Source organism: Oreochromis niloticus, linkage group LG16, assembly GCF_001858045.2.
Source record: "Oreochromis niloticus isolate F11D_XX linkage group LG16, O_niloticus_UMD_NMBU, whole genome shotgun sequence".
In the NCBI taxonomy this organism is placed as follows: Eukaryota; Metazoa; Chordata; class Actinopteri; order Cichliformes; family Cichlidae; genus Oreochromis; species Oreochromis niloticus.
This window is the reverse complement of record NC_031987.2, coordinates 961426-977270: the sequence shown is the minus strand read 5'-3', so window position 1 is coordinate 977270 and position 15845 is coordinate 961426. Positions and strand designations below refer to the sequence as shown.

General features: G+C 49.1%; 1 protein-coding gene across 1 annotated transcript; it reads right to left on the bottom strand.

The window, feature by feature from the left end:
• Positions 1 to 3793: 3793 nt before the first annotated feature.
• Positions 3794 to 13061, bottom strand: rrp1 (ribosomal RNA processing 1). The gene is made up of 16 exons (XM_019353348.2): positions 12864 to 13061; positions 12257 to 12339; positions 12124 to 12181; positions 11563 to 11648; positions 11044 to 11105; positions 10836 to 10965; positions 10602 to 10666; positions 10305 to 10501; positions 9779 to 9873; positions 9485 to 9582; positions 9302 to 9321; positions 9073 to 9201; positions 6933 to 7930; positions 6693 to 6860; positions 6438 to 6504; positions 3794 to 4126 (listed from the first exon to the last, which is right to left on the bottom strand). The coding sequence occupies exons 1-16, from the start codon at positions 12979 to 12981 to the stop codon at positions 3915 to 3917; spliced, it is 2586 nt and encodes an 861-aa protein (XP_019208893.1). The 5' UTR covers positions 12982 to 13061; the 3' UTR covers positions 3794 to 3914.
• Positions 13062 to 15845: the final 2784 nt, after the last annotated feature.

The following is a 15845-nucleotide window of genomic DNA, read 5'->3' as shown; positions in this document are numbered from 1 at the left end:
CTCTTCACACGGCAGCACAGCTCAGCTCTGCAAAGCTGCAGCTGAACACAGACTTCTGGAACAGACGAGACCGAACAGCTCATACAGCCGTCAGCCCGGCGGAGGAGGGACGACGATCTGAGCGCTCCTCAAAGAATTCTGGAGTCAGTGTGAGGCCGTCTGTCGACCAATCACTGGACCAAGAACCCGAGCACAGCAGCATGCATGAAACGGAGCACAGAGAGCTCAGAGAGCTGTGCATAACGAATGCTGCAAAGCACAAAGAGCTGAGGCAACGCTGTGAAGAAGAGTGCAGCAGAGTCATGTGACAGACTGATGACATCACACTGAAGCATCACTGTCACTTCCTGCTGCTGGATTGTGAGGTGGCTGTAATCACTTTTAGGTGCTGAAACATTTTCAGTTTCTTCCTGTGAAACACGTCAATAAATAACGTGCATTTATTTCTTTAAGAATATTATAAATGAACACTATTGGATCACGTGACCTTTTCCTGGCTCTAAGATTGGTCATTAGTGGTGCTAACTCTTTATTGGGCTGTTATCACTGAGCTGTGGTGTAAAGTGTGTTTTTAAAGCAGTCACATTACAGGCTGATACTGCTGGAGCACACCGCTCAGGTGTGTGACTCTAACCTTTAACCTTTACCACTCACAGTTATGTTAGGTCAGCAGATGGAGGAGGAAGCAGGAGCTGAACCCTCAGCGCAGACTGAACCGTCCTTCGAGCAGACACTGCCCTCCATCAGCGTGATGACATCGTGCTTTTCCCGCCGCTGTGCAGTCCAGCTGTTCACCTCTCAGAGTGCACCCACAAAGCTTTCAGTGGTAATTAGTATGAGATGTAATGAGTCAGCGATCACAGATCTGCCTCCGTGCTGAGTGTGAACGTGTCATCACGTGAACGCAGACTGCTCGGAGGACAGCAGCCATCACTGCGAGCGCTCAGTCCGCCCGTCATCTCCACAAAGGAGGTCAGATCAGTGTGGTGGAGATGAAGGTGACGGAGCAGACTGAAGCCTCGTTCTGGAGTTTTTTCCTCACGTTGTTTAGTGAGAACAGCAGCTGGTTCCTGAGAGTGGAGACTGCGCTGGTGTCACAGATGAAAGGAGCGAGTTATCAGCTCACAGATCCATGAGACACTCCGTGTACACGCGCACACAGCTGACACACACACACACACACACACACACACACACACACACACACACACACACACACGCGCGCGCGCGCGCTCTGGTTTCTCAGAAGGACGTCGATCCGGTACCAGCCAGACAACAAGCTCCGAAATGCGCCTGCGCATATTTAGAGACGTGTCCATGGTAACAGGTCAGCTGATGTTAGCTGACATTCATCAGAAGAAATCTGTTTGATTTGATTTGATCAGGCGCCCCTCACCTGATCACACACACCTGAGCGTCCATGCTGCACAGAACTGACCCCAGCACAGCCTCTCACCAACGACTCAGGCTCCGTCCTTCACTGATGCGTGTTCTGCATTCTCCACCTCCTCCTCTGTGGAACACCATCTTTCACAGCAGTCTGAGCCACACATGTGATTTTCAGCCAGCCTGATAAACTGTGAGGAGACAGCAGATCAGTAAGAGCATCATTACATCTCATTTTCATTCATGTGGACTCTGATCTCAGATCAGCTGCTCTGCACATCCACCTGCTGATCCAGCAGCAGCTTCATCTCCTCTGTGAGCTCCTCGTCCTCGCTGGGGGAAGTGTGAGAGCAGGTACAGGCTGTAGCAGCACATCACACGGTCTGGATGGAACTGTGTGTGTGGGAGTTACACTGATGAGCATCAGCTGGCAGCCTTTAAGCAAACGCAGCAGGATCAGCGACGACCAACCTGGACTCATCGGAACAACAACATGCTTCCAAAACTGACAGCAGTGCCTCCACCCATCCCCATATCCCACCCCCATCGAGCCACGGGGCCCAGATGACACCAAAATGACATCAGTGTTCACATCTCACCTGAAAACAGAACCCAGACTGTCTGCAGGACGCTGGGACAGACTGGGAGAGGAGGTCAACAACCCCACTTCCTGTGCTGTGAACTCTGACCCCCACAGACAGTCTGACCAAAGCTTTGTGATCATCAGCTGGGCTAAAGAAGCGCTCAGACAGCAAACATCTGCTGACAGAGACGCCAAAAGATTTCACAGGAATCAAAAAGCAGTTTGTTGAGATCCGAGCGAGCATGCTCCCGCCAAAAAACTAAAAGTCATGAAAATATGTGTCATCAGAGCCGCTGTGTCAGGTGTGAAGACCATGCTCTGATGGTCCACGGCAATCCTGCTTTAACCCAGAAAACACAACCCACACAAACAGGACACACCTGCAACACGCGCCTCAGACCCACAGCTGTTTCTAATGTTGTGGCTCTGTATCTGTCACATCCACGCTGCACACAGAAGCTCCCAGTCAGGTCCACCCGCGTCAAACTCAGTGTCCACCAAATCTGTGCTCACGTTTCAGAGAACCCTCCTTTCATCAGTAACCCCAGGAGGAGGAGAGCGGGTCATACTCACAGCGCACAGCTGGTAGCGCCACGCTGATGAAGAGGAGCGCTGTCACCGGGATGAAGCGCTCCGCGCACATTTTACACCTCCTCCACCTGCACGCGCACCGAGAGCCACGATTTCAGAGACACTCCGTGTACACGCGCACACAGCTGTCACACACACGCGAGCGCTCTGGTTTCTCAGCAGGACGTCGTCCCGTCGATCCGGTACCAGCCAGACAACAAGCTCCGAAATGCGCCTGCGCACTGAGATAGAGAGACTGACAGAGGGAGAGCGAGAGAGAGGCTGAGAAAGACACACACACACACACACACACACACAGGTGATGTTCAGGTGAGGAAAGAAGTCTCGAGCTCCAACACAGCTTTGAACAGAGGCTACAGACTGTATATAAAAGATGGCGGCGCACACCTCAACACTGGTTGGTTACTGAAGTCGAGTTTGAATATTTGTCTTTTAAACACAGACATGAGCCAACAAGCTCGCAGTTCCCCTGATGTCCAGCAGAGGCCGCAGTGAGTCAGTCTCCATACACAGCACCTGTTTCTATAACACACCTGTCAGCAGCAGCAAAGCTGTCATTTCTTTAAATTGTCTTCAAATAAAACCTCATCATTTTTGCAGAACCACCAAGTGTAATTTTTCTGACAAAAGCTCAAATATAAAAAAACAGGTTTTTATTTTGTTCTATTTTATATCGTATGTTATTCTTTTGATCTTATTCTATTGTTTTTATTAGTTTTTGCTGCGTCTAACTTTACACTCTTCACTTTGTGCTGTGACCCAACAAATTTCCCACATGTGGGACTAACAAAGGTTCATCTTATATTGTTCAAGAATCTGAGCTCGCGGTAACAAAGACAGCAGCTCGGAAACACTGCTCCAGCTGTTCAGACAGGATAAAACATCTTCATTCAAGACTACAAAAACATCCAGCTCTGAGCTTCCTGTGATGACATCACTGTTGGACCTGAGCTCAGGTGGAAGGACCTGAAGGACAGATGTTTGACTCCAGCTGTTTCCTGGACTTTATTCACTCTAAGTCGTGCTGTCGCCTGTATGCCGAGCAGAGCCGAGAGCGGTCTGAGGTTAGTACGGCACACAGACGTGACCGAACTTCACCAGGACTCGTTGTGTTCATCCTGACACATCGGCTTTGTGTTTCACAGGATCAGATATGATCATGTCGAGTGATTGTTGCGCGAACCTTCCTGAACAGCTTTTTGTCCTTCGATCACACAGAGACGAGTCGCTTACTAAAAGTGGAAAAACTGAAGCGAGTAACTTTATTCGAGTCACTCAGATACAAACACAGATGCAAAGAACATAAAATTTCTCCAAAATAAATTTATTTCCTCATCAGTCCGTCACCAAAGGCTCAGAAAAAGTCCGAGGCCACCACTCGTCGTTTAGGTGTGCTCCGTGGGGTGCCGCCCTTCTTGTTGCCGGCTGGTGTCCTTTTCACGTTGGCGCTCAGCGGTGTGGGCGGAGCCTTCAACACGCCGAATTTGGGTTTCTGCTGCGGGTCAAAGGGAACTCGTGACGAGCCGTCAGGACTCACCAGCAGGCTGCGATCCGTCTTCCTGAACTCTGCACCAATCAGAGAAAACGTAAAATGACTCCAACAGGAACTCACTGAGAAACATCTGGTATTACAGACGTGATGAAGCACACAGACCCACAACATGTTAGAGCACAACACCATCAGGAGAGCAAACAACAGGTGCACAGGTGAGTGCTGCTGCTAGCCTCTGTTACTGAAACCGTCTTTGAAGTGGATCCACCTTTGCTGGACTTCATCACACAATGAAAAAACACTCATAATGTGAGAATGCAGTCAGACTGTTCATCAGAGAAAAGAGTGTGTGTGTGTGTGTGTGTGTGTGTGTGTGTGTGTGTGTGTGTGTGTGTGTGTGTGTGTGTGTGTGTGTGTATTATGTTGTGGATTTATATTTCATGTTGTATTTGCAGCACATTTTAAATGTTACAGATGTTGGCAGCTGTTGTGTTCGGGCCTCATGGTTAAAAACAGACATGGTAAAGAATATGATGATGATGATGATGATGATGATGATAATAACAACAATACTAATAAACAGTCTAGAGCCCTGCAGTGCCTCTAACCTTTTGCCACGGCTGCACTGCTGCGCCTAAAAAACAAAAGTTAGGCGCACCCAAATTTTTCAACCGCATCGCTTAACACCGCAGTTCTACATGTGCACTTTTTGGTTGGGGAAAATTGCTGTCCATACAGACACTATTGATTTGTAAATGATTAACTAACAATCTTGTGCTTGTGCTTAAAGTGCTTTGGCTCTCTTTGGCAATATTGTAGACAATGTTAAACTTAATCATCATCATCATCCTCTGACGACCTGTTTGCTGCTGCCTGCTGCTGAAAGGCAGTGGGGAGAGGGGACACTTGGGCAGTGCATTTATTGCAGCATATAATGTGTTTTCTGGATGCACTGCTGTTTTTTCAGCGTTCAGAGATTGATGGCTCCGTGTCAGAGCTGCCTATGAATTTCAGACGGATCAGACCTTAACTTAACAAAAACGTTATCAATAGTTCTTTTCATCTTTCCTCATTACCCACAGCTACATCCACTCTGTAGGGCCTAGGCTGCTCACTAGGGCTGGGCATCATCACTGATTTCTATAATCCATTCGATTCGATTCGATTCAATTTAGCCTCAGACAGTCAGAAATATTATAATTCTGATCATTTATCAGTACCGACACTGTGAGACTTCATCAGAGGTGTGAGCATCACAGCAGATGCCTTTGTGTCAAAGTAACTGAGGATAAAACAGAAAAACATGAAGCAGATTTTCCTGGCCTGACTTTTTATAGCAGATAACCTTAAAAATATTCTACAATTTTGCATAATCTTAAAAAGTTTAAATTTCTTCAGTATTGAACAGCAGAAACGAGTCTTTCCTGTCCGAGGACATTTAAGTAAAAACAAAAGAGTGGCCGACAGCGCTGTAAACAACGGTAGACTGGTGGGTAATAAGCGAACGAATAATGCAGAAAACAGAGATTTGAGACGGGAAACTGTTCTTGAAGGAGAGAGAGAGAGAGCGAGAGAGAGAGAGAGAGCGAGCTGTGCATGAAGTTTTTATCGTGTAGGAAGCAAAACAGAAAAGTCAGAGGGAATTAATGACATTGATCAAATGTGAAGCGTAGTTTGGATCTTCTTTTGCTGCTGGTCTGTGAAATTTGGTTGGAGACACAAAACCTGCAGCTCAGAATCGAGCGCAAAAAAGACGTAAACACAAAGCGGACCCGACGCATCAGAATCGGTGAGCTGTCGGCTTTCAGCCCCGACGGCGTGTCCGTGTGGGGCCGTCGGGTGAGAAAGCCGAGAAAGACAAAGCTGATTCTGATGCGTCGGTCCGCTCTGTGTTCACGTCTTTGTGTGGAGTCTGTGTGCCGGCTCTCATTTGCTGTTTGGTGGTTGTTGAAATAGTTCTGTGAGCTTTAATCTGAGAATCTGGCGTTTCTGGCAAAACACATATTATATTATTATATATTATATTTAAAAGTCGATTCAGGATTTAAGGAATCGATATCGCTTTATTCAAGCTACTCACCTCTCTCTATCCACCTGCACTTTCAAACGTACACAAAGGACTACGGGACAACTACAGGACCACGGCCAATCACAGAGGTCCCGCCCCTGACTATCTCTGATTGGTTTAGACCATGATAGGGGCATAATGTGTGTCTGTTGTTGACCACACGGAGACTTTCAGAGTTTCGAAGACTTTTTTTTTGCTACTCGAACAGTTGGTCGCACTGTAGAGCCCTGCATCGGGTGAGCTTCACAGACTGCACTCTGACATTAAGCTGAAAACACCTGTAATATTAGAACCATAACCTACGCTGAGTTTCTTACCGGCTGTTTTGTTGTTCTTGAGGCCAAAGGTCACCTTCTTGGAGTCCGACTTTGGCGTCTGAAGCTTCTGTGGAAAACGAATCAGGCAGCAGCAGGTGAAACCTCAGCAGTCACAGATCAACACGTCTGTGAAGTCTTTCATTATTCAGTGTGAACCACTTCCTGTCTGAGGGGTTGGAGGTCTGGGAGTGGCTCAGAGAGGAAGTGGCTGTGACATCACCGAACTGTTTCCTGTCTGAGGTTCTCTCTGCTCACCTTTCTGCTGGACGCCGGCGTGCTCGGGCTTCCCTTCGTCTTACAGAAGAGCGGTGTTGGCGCTTTGGCGTTGCTCTGAAACGTGATGAAGTCCGACTGTGACCCTCCGGCGCTCTTCCTCTTCTTCTTCTGTGGTGTTTTGTTGCTCAGGGGCGTGGCCACGTCATCCTGAAACAGAACATCAGGTTAGAAAGCGATCACCTCGCGGCTTCTCGCCCGCGCCACTCATCAGACACTCACGTTGGTGCGTCTGGGTTTCTTGGTGGCGGTCTCTTCTTCTGCTGTGATGCCGTTCATGGTCTGTAGCTCGTCGGCCTCGAACTCGAACACCACGGGGATCTTCCTCTTCTTCTTCGCGGGAGTTTCTCTGTCCGAGGACGCCACCGCGTCACCTGCCTCGCCCCCCACCTGCTTCTCAGCGGCCTCATGTGTCACGCTGTTCTTCTTCTTCTTCTTCTTCTTCTTCCCTGGTGTCGTCCTAGCCTCCTTTTGGCCCTCGTCCTCTTCTGGAGCTTCTTGCTGATCCTTCTTCTTCTTCTTCTGTGGTGTTTCAGCAGCGGTCACGCCTGCGGTCATTTCCTCTTTTCCTTTTTTCTTTGTCTTCTTCTTGGCGAGCTGTGGCGCCTCAGCTGCCTGCTCTTCATCAGCTGGGACGCTCTTCTTCGCTGGTATTAAAGCGTCACTTCCTGCTGCAGGTGTCTCATCCGACTCTGAGCTCCTCACGCTAAGCGGCGGCGCTGCTTCAGCAGCCATCTTCTTCTTCTTTTTAGCAGGAGTTGTAAAGTCGCTCTGAGGCGGCGGGGCGCTCACTTCTTCTCTTAATGCCTCACAGCTTCCTGTATCTGCCGTTACGCCCTTCTTCTCTGATATGAGAGCACGTGCAGACGAAACCTGCGGCTCTGTTGTGGGAGGAGTCTCTGTGCTTTTCTGTTTCTTCTTCTGTGGTTGGTCCTGGTGGTCAGGTGGCGGCGATGCCTCAGAGTGGAGCGTTCCTGACGGCGTCCGTCCTTCTTCTTCTTGAGCTGTTTGCTTCTGTTCTGGCTGCCCTGTTGTTCCCTCAGCTTTCCTCCTCTTCCTCTTCTTCTTGGCAGGTGTCGCCATGTCGCTCTGAGGCGCTGCCAATTCTTCTCCGGATGCTTCACAGCGTCCTGTGCCGGCCTTCACGCCCTTCTTCCTCTTCTTTTTGTTTTCAGCGGTCACGTCTGCGGCGTCAGTGTCCTCCTCTGCCTCTTTCTCCCCTGAGGAAGCACAAACAGATCATCACTCACTGAAAATCATCCGTTATGTTTCACACCGACTTTCTTTTATGATCTAAACTCAGACCGCGAGCACGACAGCGCTCTGGTAGGGACCTCGAACCAAACAGGTTATCAGATGACGTCACGCTGTGTTTAGGTCTGAGCTCCGCATGTTGGAGAGTTTGAGGAGCTGAGGCTCTGTGACTGACAGACCAGCTCAGTCTTTCTCCTCCACCCTCAGGGTGGGGCTCCCCAGCTACGACCAATCAGCAGGTTTCTGTTCACGTATCTGCTCATCGCAGACATGATGCTCACCTGTACCTGCATCGGCTGCAGGTACAGGTGAGCAGAGAGGACGGACTCAGAGGTCTGAGTGTCCCTCGATTTTCTCTGGAAACAGAAACCTGCAGCTGAGCCTCGCTGAGACGCTTTTTTATTAAATTTGACATTAGCCAAAACAACTGGTCCACCGTCATCATGGAAACCAGGTGAACCTAAACTGGATTTAAAACTTAAAGACGTCTCCTGATTGGCTCGCTGGCTCAGGTTCAGCACTGGAATCATCTCTGCTCTTAGATCAGACTTCGCCTCTGAGGGACTGTCATACACGGGTGTCCAACATGTGGTCCGGGGACCAGAGCCAGCCCAGTGGACGTTTGTGTGAAACCTGAAGTGAAGCGACTGAAACCTGCCTGCTCAGCTAAAGCAAACGTGCACCTGTAAGGCGGAGGTCAGCTGACCACCTGCAGCACAGGTGCAGCTCGTCCTCTGTTCTATAAAGAAATCCTTCAAAACCGAAGCAAAAATCAAACAGCTGTTTTCACGTGTTTTTACATCTCAGCGTGAGTCTACACAGAGACGTGGAAACATCAGCTGGTTTTACGGGTGCAGTCTAAACGAGCTCAGACTGACTCTGTGGCTGCTCACCTGAGGACAGGTGAACAGGTAATACTGCAACACAGTACTTGCAGAAAGTACATTAACAAAACATCGCATCACTTCCTTGTAAATCGTCGCTGGTCGCTCCCTCCTACGTTTAACCACAGCGCTGTGATGATAATGACTGAAACGCCTGATCATCAACATTTCCCTCACCAGCGCCCCCTGCTGGACATTAAGCCGCACCTACTTCCTGCTCTCACCTTTCTTTGCTGCCGGCTCCTCCTCCTCCAGGTGACGTCTTCTCTTCTTCATCCTCTTCCTGCTGCCGAACATGTCGTCGTCCTCGTCTGTGGAGACCTCCTCCGGGTACTCATCCTGAGGAAAGACACCTGACAGGAGGAGCAGACGGGGTCAAAGGTCAGAATCTAACTGTGTGTTTGGACGTGTGAGTGTGAAGAAAGGTGGAGGAGTAGTGATGGAGGTTCGTACCTTCACTCAGGTCCCGCAGGCTGAGGGTCAGCACCACCAAAGCAGGCAGAGAAGAAGAACACAGTTACTGTGAGACTGACCAGAGAACACCAACGAAGAAGAAACCCTGCAGCTTTCTGCAAACATTCAACCCTGCAGGCTCCGCCCAGAACAACTGATGGAGCCGGCGGAGGCGGTACTCACGTCTTTATGATCTTGTAGAGTCGCTCTCTGTTGGCTGCTGGCACGCCGCTCCGACCGGAAACCTCCAACAGTTTGTCCGCCAGCGCAGAGTAATCAAACTACTCCGAGGGGGGGGGGGGGGGGGGGGGGGGGGGGGGTCAGACAGGAAGTAAAATCTCAGATAATCAGACTCATGTATCGCCAACATCACATGTCAATACTTTCATGTTTTAAAGTTCTGCTTCGTCACACAGCCTGACAACAGCGACTGATTTTACTCTAACGGCCTCCTGCAAAACCAGGGCCGGCCTTCACCTGCAGCACCGGCCCAACGTCTTCATCACGCGGTGAGTCCGAGTCCAGGTTCTCCAAGTGAAGGAACTCATCATCGTCATCATCATCTTTGTTTCCTGGAAGAATAAAAAGGACCATCAGCGACTTTAGAAAAGTTGAGCTCAGACAGAGAGGAGACCGCAGCCACCTCCTCCTCCTCGCCACGTTACACAGCTAACATGTTCTCGTGCAGCGGCGCCCTTGTTCGACCGCCTCCTCGTGTGGAGACGGCGTCACTGCCTCGGGCTTCGTTTACGTTATTTTAACACGTTTCTATAGAATCAGAAGAAAGTCACGTGCTGCCTTCAATCAGCTGACGCCGAAGAGGGGGACGTTAAAAATCAGGCAGTCCATGAAGGTACCGCGGAGCAGAGTTACCAGGGATCAGCATCAGTGCCTGACAGCAGCCACGGTGACACGGACACAGGTAAGCACACCTGTCACCTGCTTAACAAAGATCAGCACCAAACGCACGTCTGCACTTCCTGTTTCTCCTCCGCTCACTTACCGTTGAGCTGCTTCCTCCCTGCTTCCATCTTCATCGTCTTTTCCTCTCCTTCCTCCTCCTCGTCCCCTTCAGATGCCTGTCCCGAGTCCGAGTCCTCAGACGCTCTCACCTCCTTCATCAGGTCATCGATGGCAAAGGGAGCCTGATCGATGATGGCGCTGAAGACGCTGCTGCAGATCCCACTGAGCAGAGTCCGACTGCGGGGGGGGAGGAGTTTGTTACAGACAGCAGATCCATCAGCTTCTTGCTTTAAAGGGAGCTGTTCACAGAAGCGAGCTGATTGGCTCATAGACTCACTCTTTGGTTCTCGCCGCGGTTCTGCAGAACGGCTCGATGAAGGTCAGGTTCTGATCGGCGGTGAGCTGCGGACAGGAAGCAGAGGTTATTCCCACTGTTGCCGACTCACTGCACCCCCCTGTGGTCCACGGTGCCATTACTCCTGACAGCTCACAGGGGAGCAGGGGAGGTCAGAGGTCGTTTCTTTGTTTTAACAGTACGGTGAGTGATGTCACGTTGTGACCTGCGTGTTACCTCTGCTGCTCCCACGGCCGCCAGCTCAGTCAGGTAAAGGTCGAGGACGTGGAGCTGCAGGCCGCTCGGCGCCGCGGCGTCGCTCTGTAGCAGCTGAGCCGTGAGCAGCTCCAGGAACTGAGACACGGCGCTGAGGAGACAGGAAACAGTCACAGCCCGCAGAGCCACAGCAAACCAACCGGGGATCAAACCTGTGTCCGCTCCTTACCTGCTGTCCCAGCTCCGCCTCCTCAGCACCTCGAAGGTCTGCCTGAACACGAAGCGCACCAGCTGACAGAGAGAACGAGAGAGGGTGAGAGACCTCCAGTTAGACTGCAGGGAGACATTGGCTGCCTGAACACCTGTAAATCAGTCGCCGGTAGGAGTCACTGATTCGTCCAATCAGGAGCTAACACAGCACGGAGCGTGGGAATATCGGGAACGTGCGAGACTGCCGTCACTAACCATGTTCCCAACACTCAGGTGAGTCCAGGTGTCGTACCTGAGGATCAGCACGAAGCTTTAACGTGTTTACTTTATGTTACTTTGGTGGGTCACACGTGGTTGTTTCAGCGTTTTACATGAGTAAACACCTGACCAATCAGAGCACTGCATCGTCACACAGATGTTCATCAGAAGGTTGGCTCTCAGCGCCACGTTTGTTTACGCTTGTCATCACGGAGAACAGTGGCCGACAGCGACGTCACACCGGCCGCCGCCTCCTGATGAGTGAGCAGGTGAGACTCACCTGGAAGAACTTGTCCATCCTCAGCCGGTCGATGCCGGTCCACTCCCGCTTCATCGTCTGCAGGAAGCTCCGCAGGTACGACAGCTCTGCAGGACACACCTTCATCATCATCATCATCATCATCATCTTCGCCTAGATCAGCGGTCCCCAACCTTTTTTGCCTCACGGCCCGGTTTATCCCCGACAATATTTTCACGGACCGGCCTTTAAGGTGTCGCGGATAAATACAACAAAATAAAACTAGTACTGGTACCGAAAAAAAGAAGATTTATTCATAACACACGTGAAAAAACCCAGGAAAACCGAGTTAGCGATAAAAACGATAACAAAATAACGCTGAAAACCGATAAAAACCCTGAAAACCATACATTTCACACTTGAGCCTCAAGTCTCGCGGCCCGGTACCAAACGACTCACGGACCGGTACCGGTCCGAGGCCCGGGGGTTGGGGACCGCTGGCCTAGATCAAAGCAACATCAAGCAACAGAGCTGTGTGTGTGTGTGTGTGTGTGTGTGTGTGTGTGTGTAGAGGTGTGTGACTACAGGGGTGTGTGCGCTCACGCTGCTGGGTGGAGGTGAAGCTGTGGATCAGGGTGGAGATCTTCCTGGAGAGTTCCTCCTGAAACACAGCAGAACTTTAGAACCTCACAGGAGCTCACAGCATCATGTGACCCTGAGGAGGGGGCGGGGTTACCTGAAGCAGAGGCTTGTCCTGCATCCACAGACAGTAGAAGAGACCCTTCCACAGTTTGAGCAGCTCCTCACCTGAGAACTCACCTGGACACAGACACACATCATCATCCAGCTGCAGACACATCTGTGTGTACACCAACTCTCTCTCTCTCTCTCTCTCTCTCTCCCTGGCTACAACCAATCAGCATGTTTCTGTTCACATTTATGGAATATTCTGTGTTGTGTTGTTGTGTGAATATTGCACACCTGTACCTGCATCTCTCTCTCACACTCACACTCTCTCTCTCTGTCACACACTCACACTCTCTCTCTCTCTCTGTCACACACTCACACTCTCTCTCTCTCTCTGTCACACACTCACACTCTCTCTCTCTCTCTGTCACACACACACTCTCTCTCTCTCTGTCACTCACACACACACTCACTCACTCACTCACTCACTCACTCACTCACTCACTCACTCTCACACACACACACACACACACACACACACACACACACACACACACACACACACACACACACACGCTCTCTTACTCTCTGGCTGCCTCGCGCTGGCCTCACCTGGACACAGCCGTTAGCCTGTAGCTAACGCCGAGCTCGCTCACCTTTCTGTGACCTCAGGCTGACGTATTTCCGGAGCTTCTTCATGGCTCGGGTCCGGACGGGTTTCTCGTTGGAGGCTAACCTCTGCGCGAGCTGCACCTCTGCCTGCTGATCCGCCATCGTGCTCCTCTCTGACCGGCTCACGTGGACCCTCTGCTCTGCCGCTTCCCACGTTTCTATCTCCGGCGCGTGCTGATGACGTCAGACGCGTTGCGCGTCCTCTCCTTTTGTATCAACGTTATTACAACCAGAGCAGATGAAACGTTTTTAGCTTTTTTCTGTCTGCGCTAAAAACTGGAATAAAAAACAAAAGTAAAATAATAAAAACAATAAAAACATCAGCGGACTCTGGATCATTTTACAGTCCTCAACAACTGTAAAACAATGAAAAGTAAAATAAAAGTACATAAATAAAAACACATAAACATAATACCAAATTAAAACAATAATAATAATAATAATAAAAATAAAACGCAAACAAAAACAGGGGCGAATCCACAAGGGTGGCATGGGGCGGCATGTGCTCACCCTAAAATAATCTCTTGCCACCCCTAATGCCGCCTTAGTTTTGCATATGACAGTGTTTTTTATTAAAATAAGATAAGCCACGCTGAGTCTCAGCTGGTGTTGAAAGTTCGGACTTCAAATTATACATCAGTTTTTAAATTTTAATGGCAGGCCACTAAATCCAGTTATGATAAAAAAGAATATATATAACATGGTGTATGCTGTACAGTGCAGCGAGGAATGCCCAGACCTCTACATTGGAGAGACCAAACAGCCACTTCACAAGCGCATGGCACAACATAGAAGAGCCACCTCCACAGGACAAGACTCAGCAGTCCATCTGCATCTTAAGGTCAAAGGTCACTCTTTTGAGGATGCCAATGTTCACATATTGGACAGAGAGGACAGATGGTTTGAAAGAGGAGTGAAAGAGGCCATCTATGTCCACTGTGAGCGACCATCTTTGAACAGAGGCGGTGGTTTACGACACCAACTGTCTGCCATCTATAATCCAGTTTTGAGTTCCCTCCCCAGACGCCTTAATGCCCACTCACATCCTGGGCCATCTGACCTCAGGAATTCACATGACAAGGTGGGGCCAGGTTTCACAATGAGCTCACCCGAAACCCTGGCTGATTAGGTACCACACCCGCTTTCACACCTTGGCTCATGTGATTAGAGGATCACCAGGGGGTCCTTTGTCCCTCTTTGGGGGGAAACTCCCACTGGGTTTAAATCTGGGACTCTCGGCCATTTGACCTTAGAACTGAAGAAGCTTCTCGGATGAGAGGTGAAACGTATTCAAGCAACTTAAAGAAGTCCAGACGCTTTTCTTTGCAAACTCCTTTGACTACGATGACCTGGATGACTGAGAACCATTGACTGTAGAAAACATGGACGACGCGACCCCGCCTCCTACCATTGTGCAAAAATGAAGCCAAAATACCCCGCTTGTGGAGGCTGCCATCTTGCAAATTTGGAGCCAGAGTCTGCGCAGTAGTGACTTGAGGTGGAGCGACTGTGTAACGCTCCCGCCCACACACCCGCTGGACGTCACCGCAAACACGCCCCCCTACACTTTTTACGTAGCCCGGCTGCTCGAGTTTTTTTTGCTGGTTTACCGCGACTGACGACTCGTTTAATTAAGGTAAATACAACCATGTCACTGTTATAAAAAAGACACACAGCTTATCATCTTATAGTCCTAAAATCACTCTGTTGTTAATTCGTTAGTTAGATTAGCCGCTAGCATACGCACTGTGTTGGAGGCTTGTTGCTAGCTAGTTAGCGATGCTACACACCTGCTACTCTTAATAGTCTTCAACACTTATGTTTTTTTTTAATCCATTTTTAGACAGCGATGAGATCATCTGCACACTCTACAGAGGCCCAGAGTTACTGTTAATATCAAAAATATAATGCTGTCCTTTGAGATTTTAACATAAGACTGAGTGTAATGGATCTAAAACTGTTTAAATCTTCAGAGCCCTCTACAGCCTGGTAACATGGAGACTTTAAAAACATCAGCAGAACGTTTCAGTAGTGTAGTCTAATTTGTTCTTTTCATTTAATAATAGTCCATATTGTATCAACAGCTACATTCACCCTGGAGAGAAACTAGTGAGGGAGACCATCAGGACCAAGCTGGGTTTCCTGGGTCCAGAGGTTTGGAGAAACTTCTTCCTTTTCTTTCATCACAGCTGTCCTGTGCCAGAAGTTCTGTTGACCCACTGAAAGAGGCTTCATTTAAGAAACACCAGGAAGACTGAAGCTCATCGCATTGATCAAGCAGGACTCATGATCTTCACCAGCAGCTCCCTCACAGGGAAATCTTCAGCACTCCTCCGTAGGCCCGATCCAGGAGATGGATAAACCCAGCATTTCATGAACACTGTGATGGAGACCTTTGGTTTGTGTAATGTTATAAATACTCGGATACTCCCCAGAGGCTCCAGACTTTTACATAAAGATATTATATTCAGTCCTGTAGAAAGTTATATATTTAAAAATATATGATCCTCTCTGGTTACTCTGGTATGAATAACTCTGAATCACTTTATGGTAAATAACACACTATCTGCAAAAAACTGTGAAAGAATTCCAGATGACAAGTTTGTAGTTCAACATACAAGTGACGACCTTTGACCTTCATCAGGTTTTATTTAATTGTGTTAGAGAAAATTTCATATGCTCTTCATGCAGCTGAGTACATCAAGTGTTTAAAACGGAAGCTGTGCAGGTCTGAGATCAGCAGCTTTATGAAACACCAAACTGAGGTCCTGTTAATGCTGATGTATAGTGACACAGTTACATGAGTGATTAATCCTTTTGTTTTTTTGTCTTTAACTTTATCAATAAAGCTGCAGCTTTCACTACAGCACATGTGGTACTTTAACCTTTGTACTGTTTTCATCAGTTCATTTTGCAGTTAACATGTTGGATGATCTGTCTGCTGTCACTGGGTGGTGCTGTCTGAA

What these genes read in the sequence shown, in the direction of transcription:
- rrp1 (XM_019353348.2), bottom strand. Translation starts at nt 12,981, where the DNA reads ATGGCGGATCAGCAGGCAGAGGTGCAGCTCGCGCAGAGGTTAGCCTCC. An exon ending in GGAGCCGGCAGCAAAGAAAG is followed by an intron (nt 7,931 to 9,072) that starts GTGAGAGCAGGA and finishes GTGCTTCCTCAG; the next exon opens with GGGAGAAAGAGGCAGAGGAG. An exon ending in CGCCGGCGTCCAGCAGAAAG is followed by an intron (nt 6,505 to 6,692) that starts GTGAGCAGAGAG and finishes CGTTTTCCACAG; the next exon opens with AAGCTTCAGACGCCAAAGTC.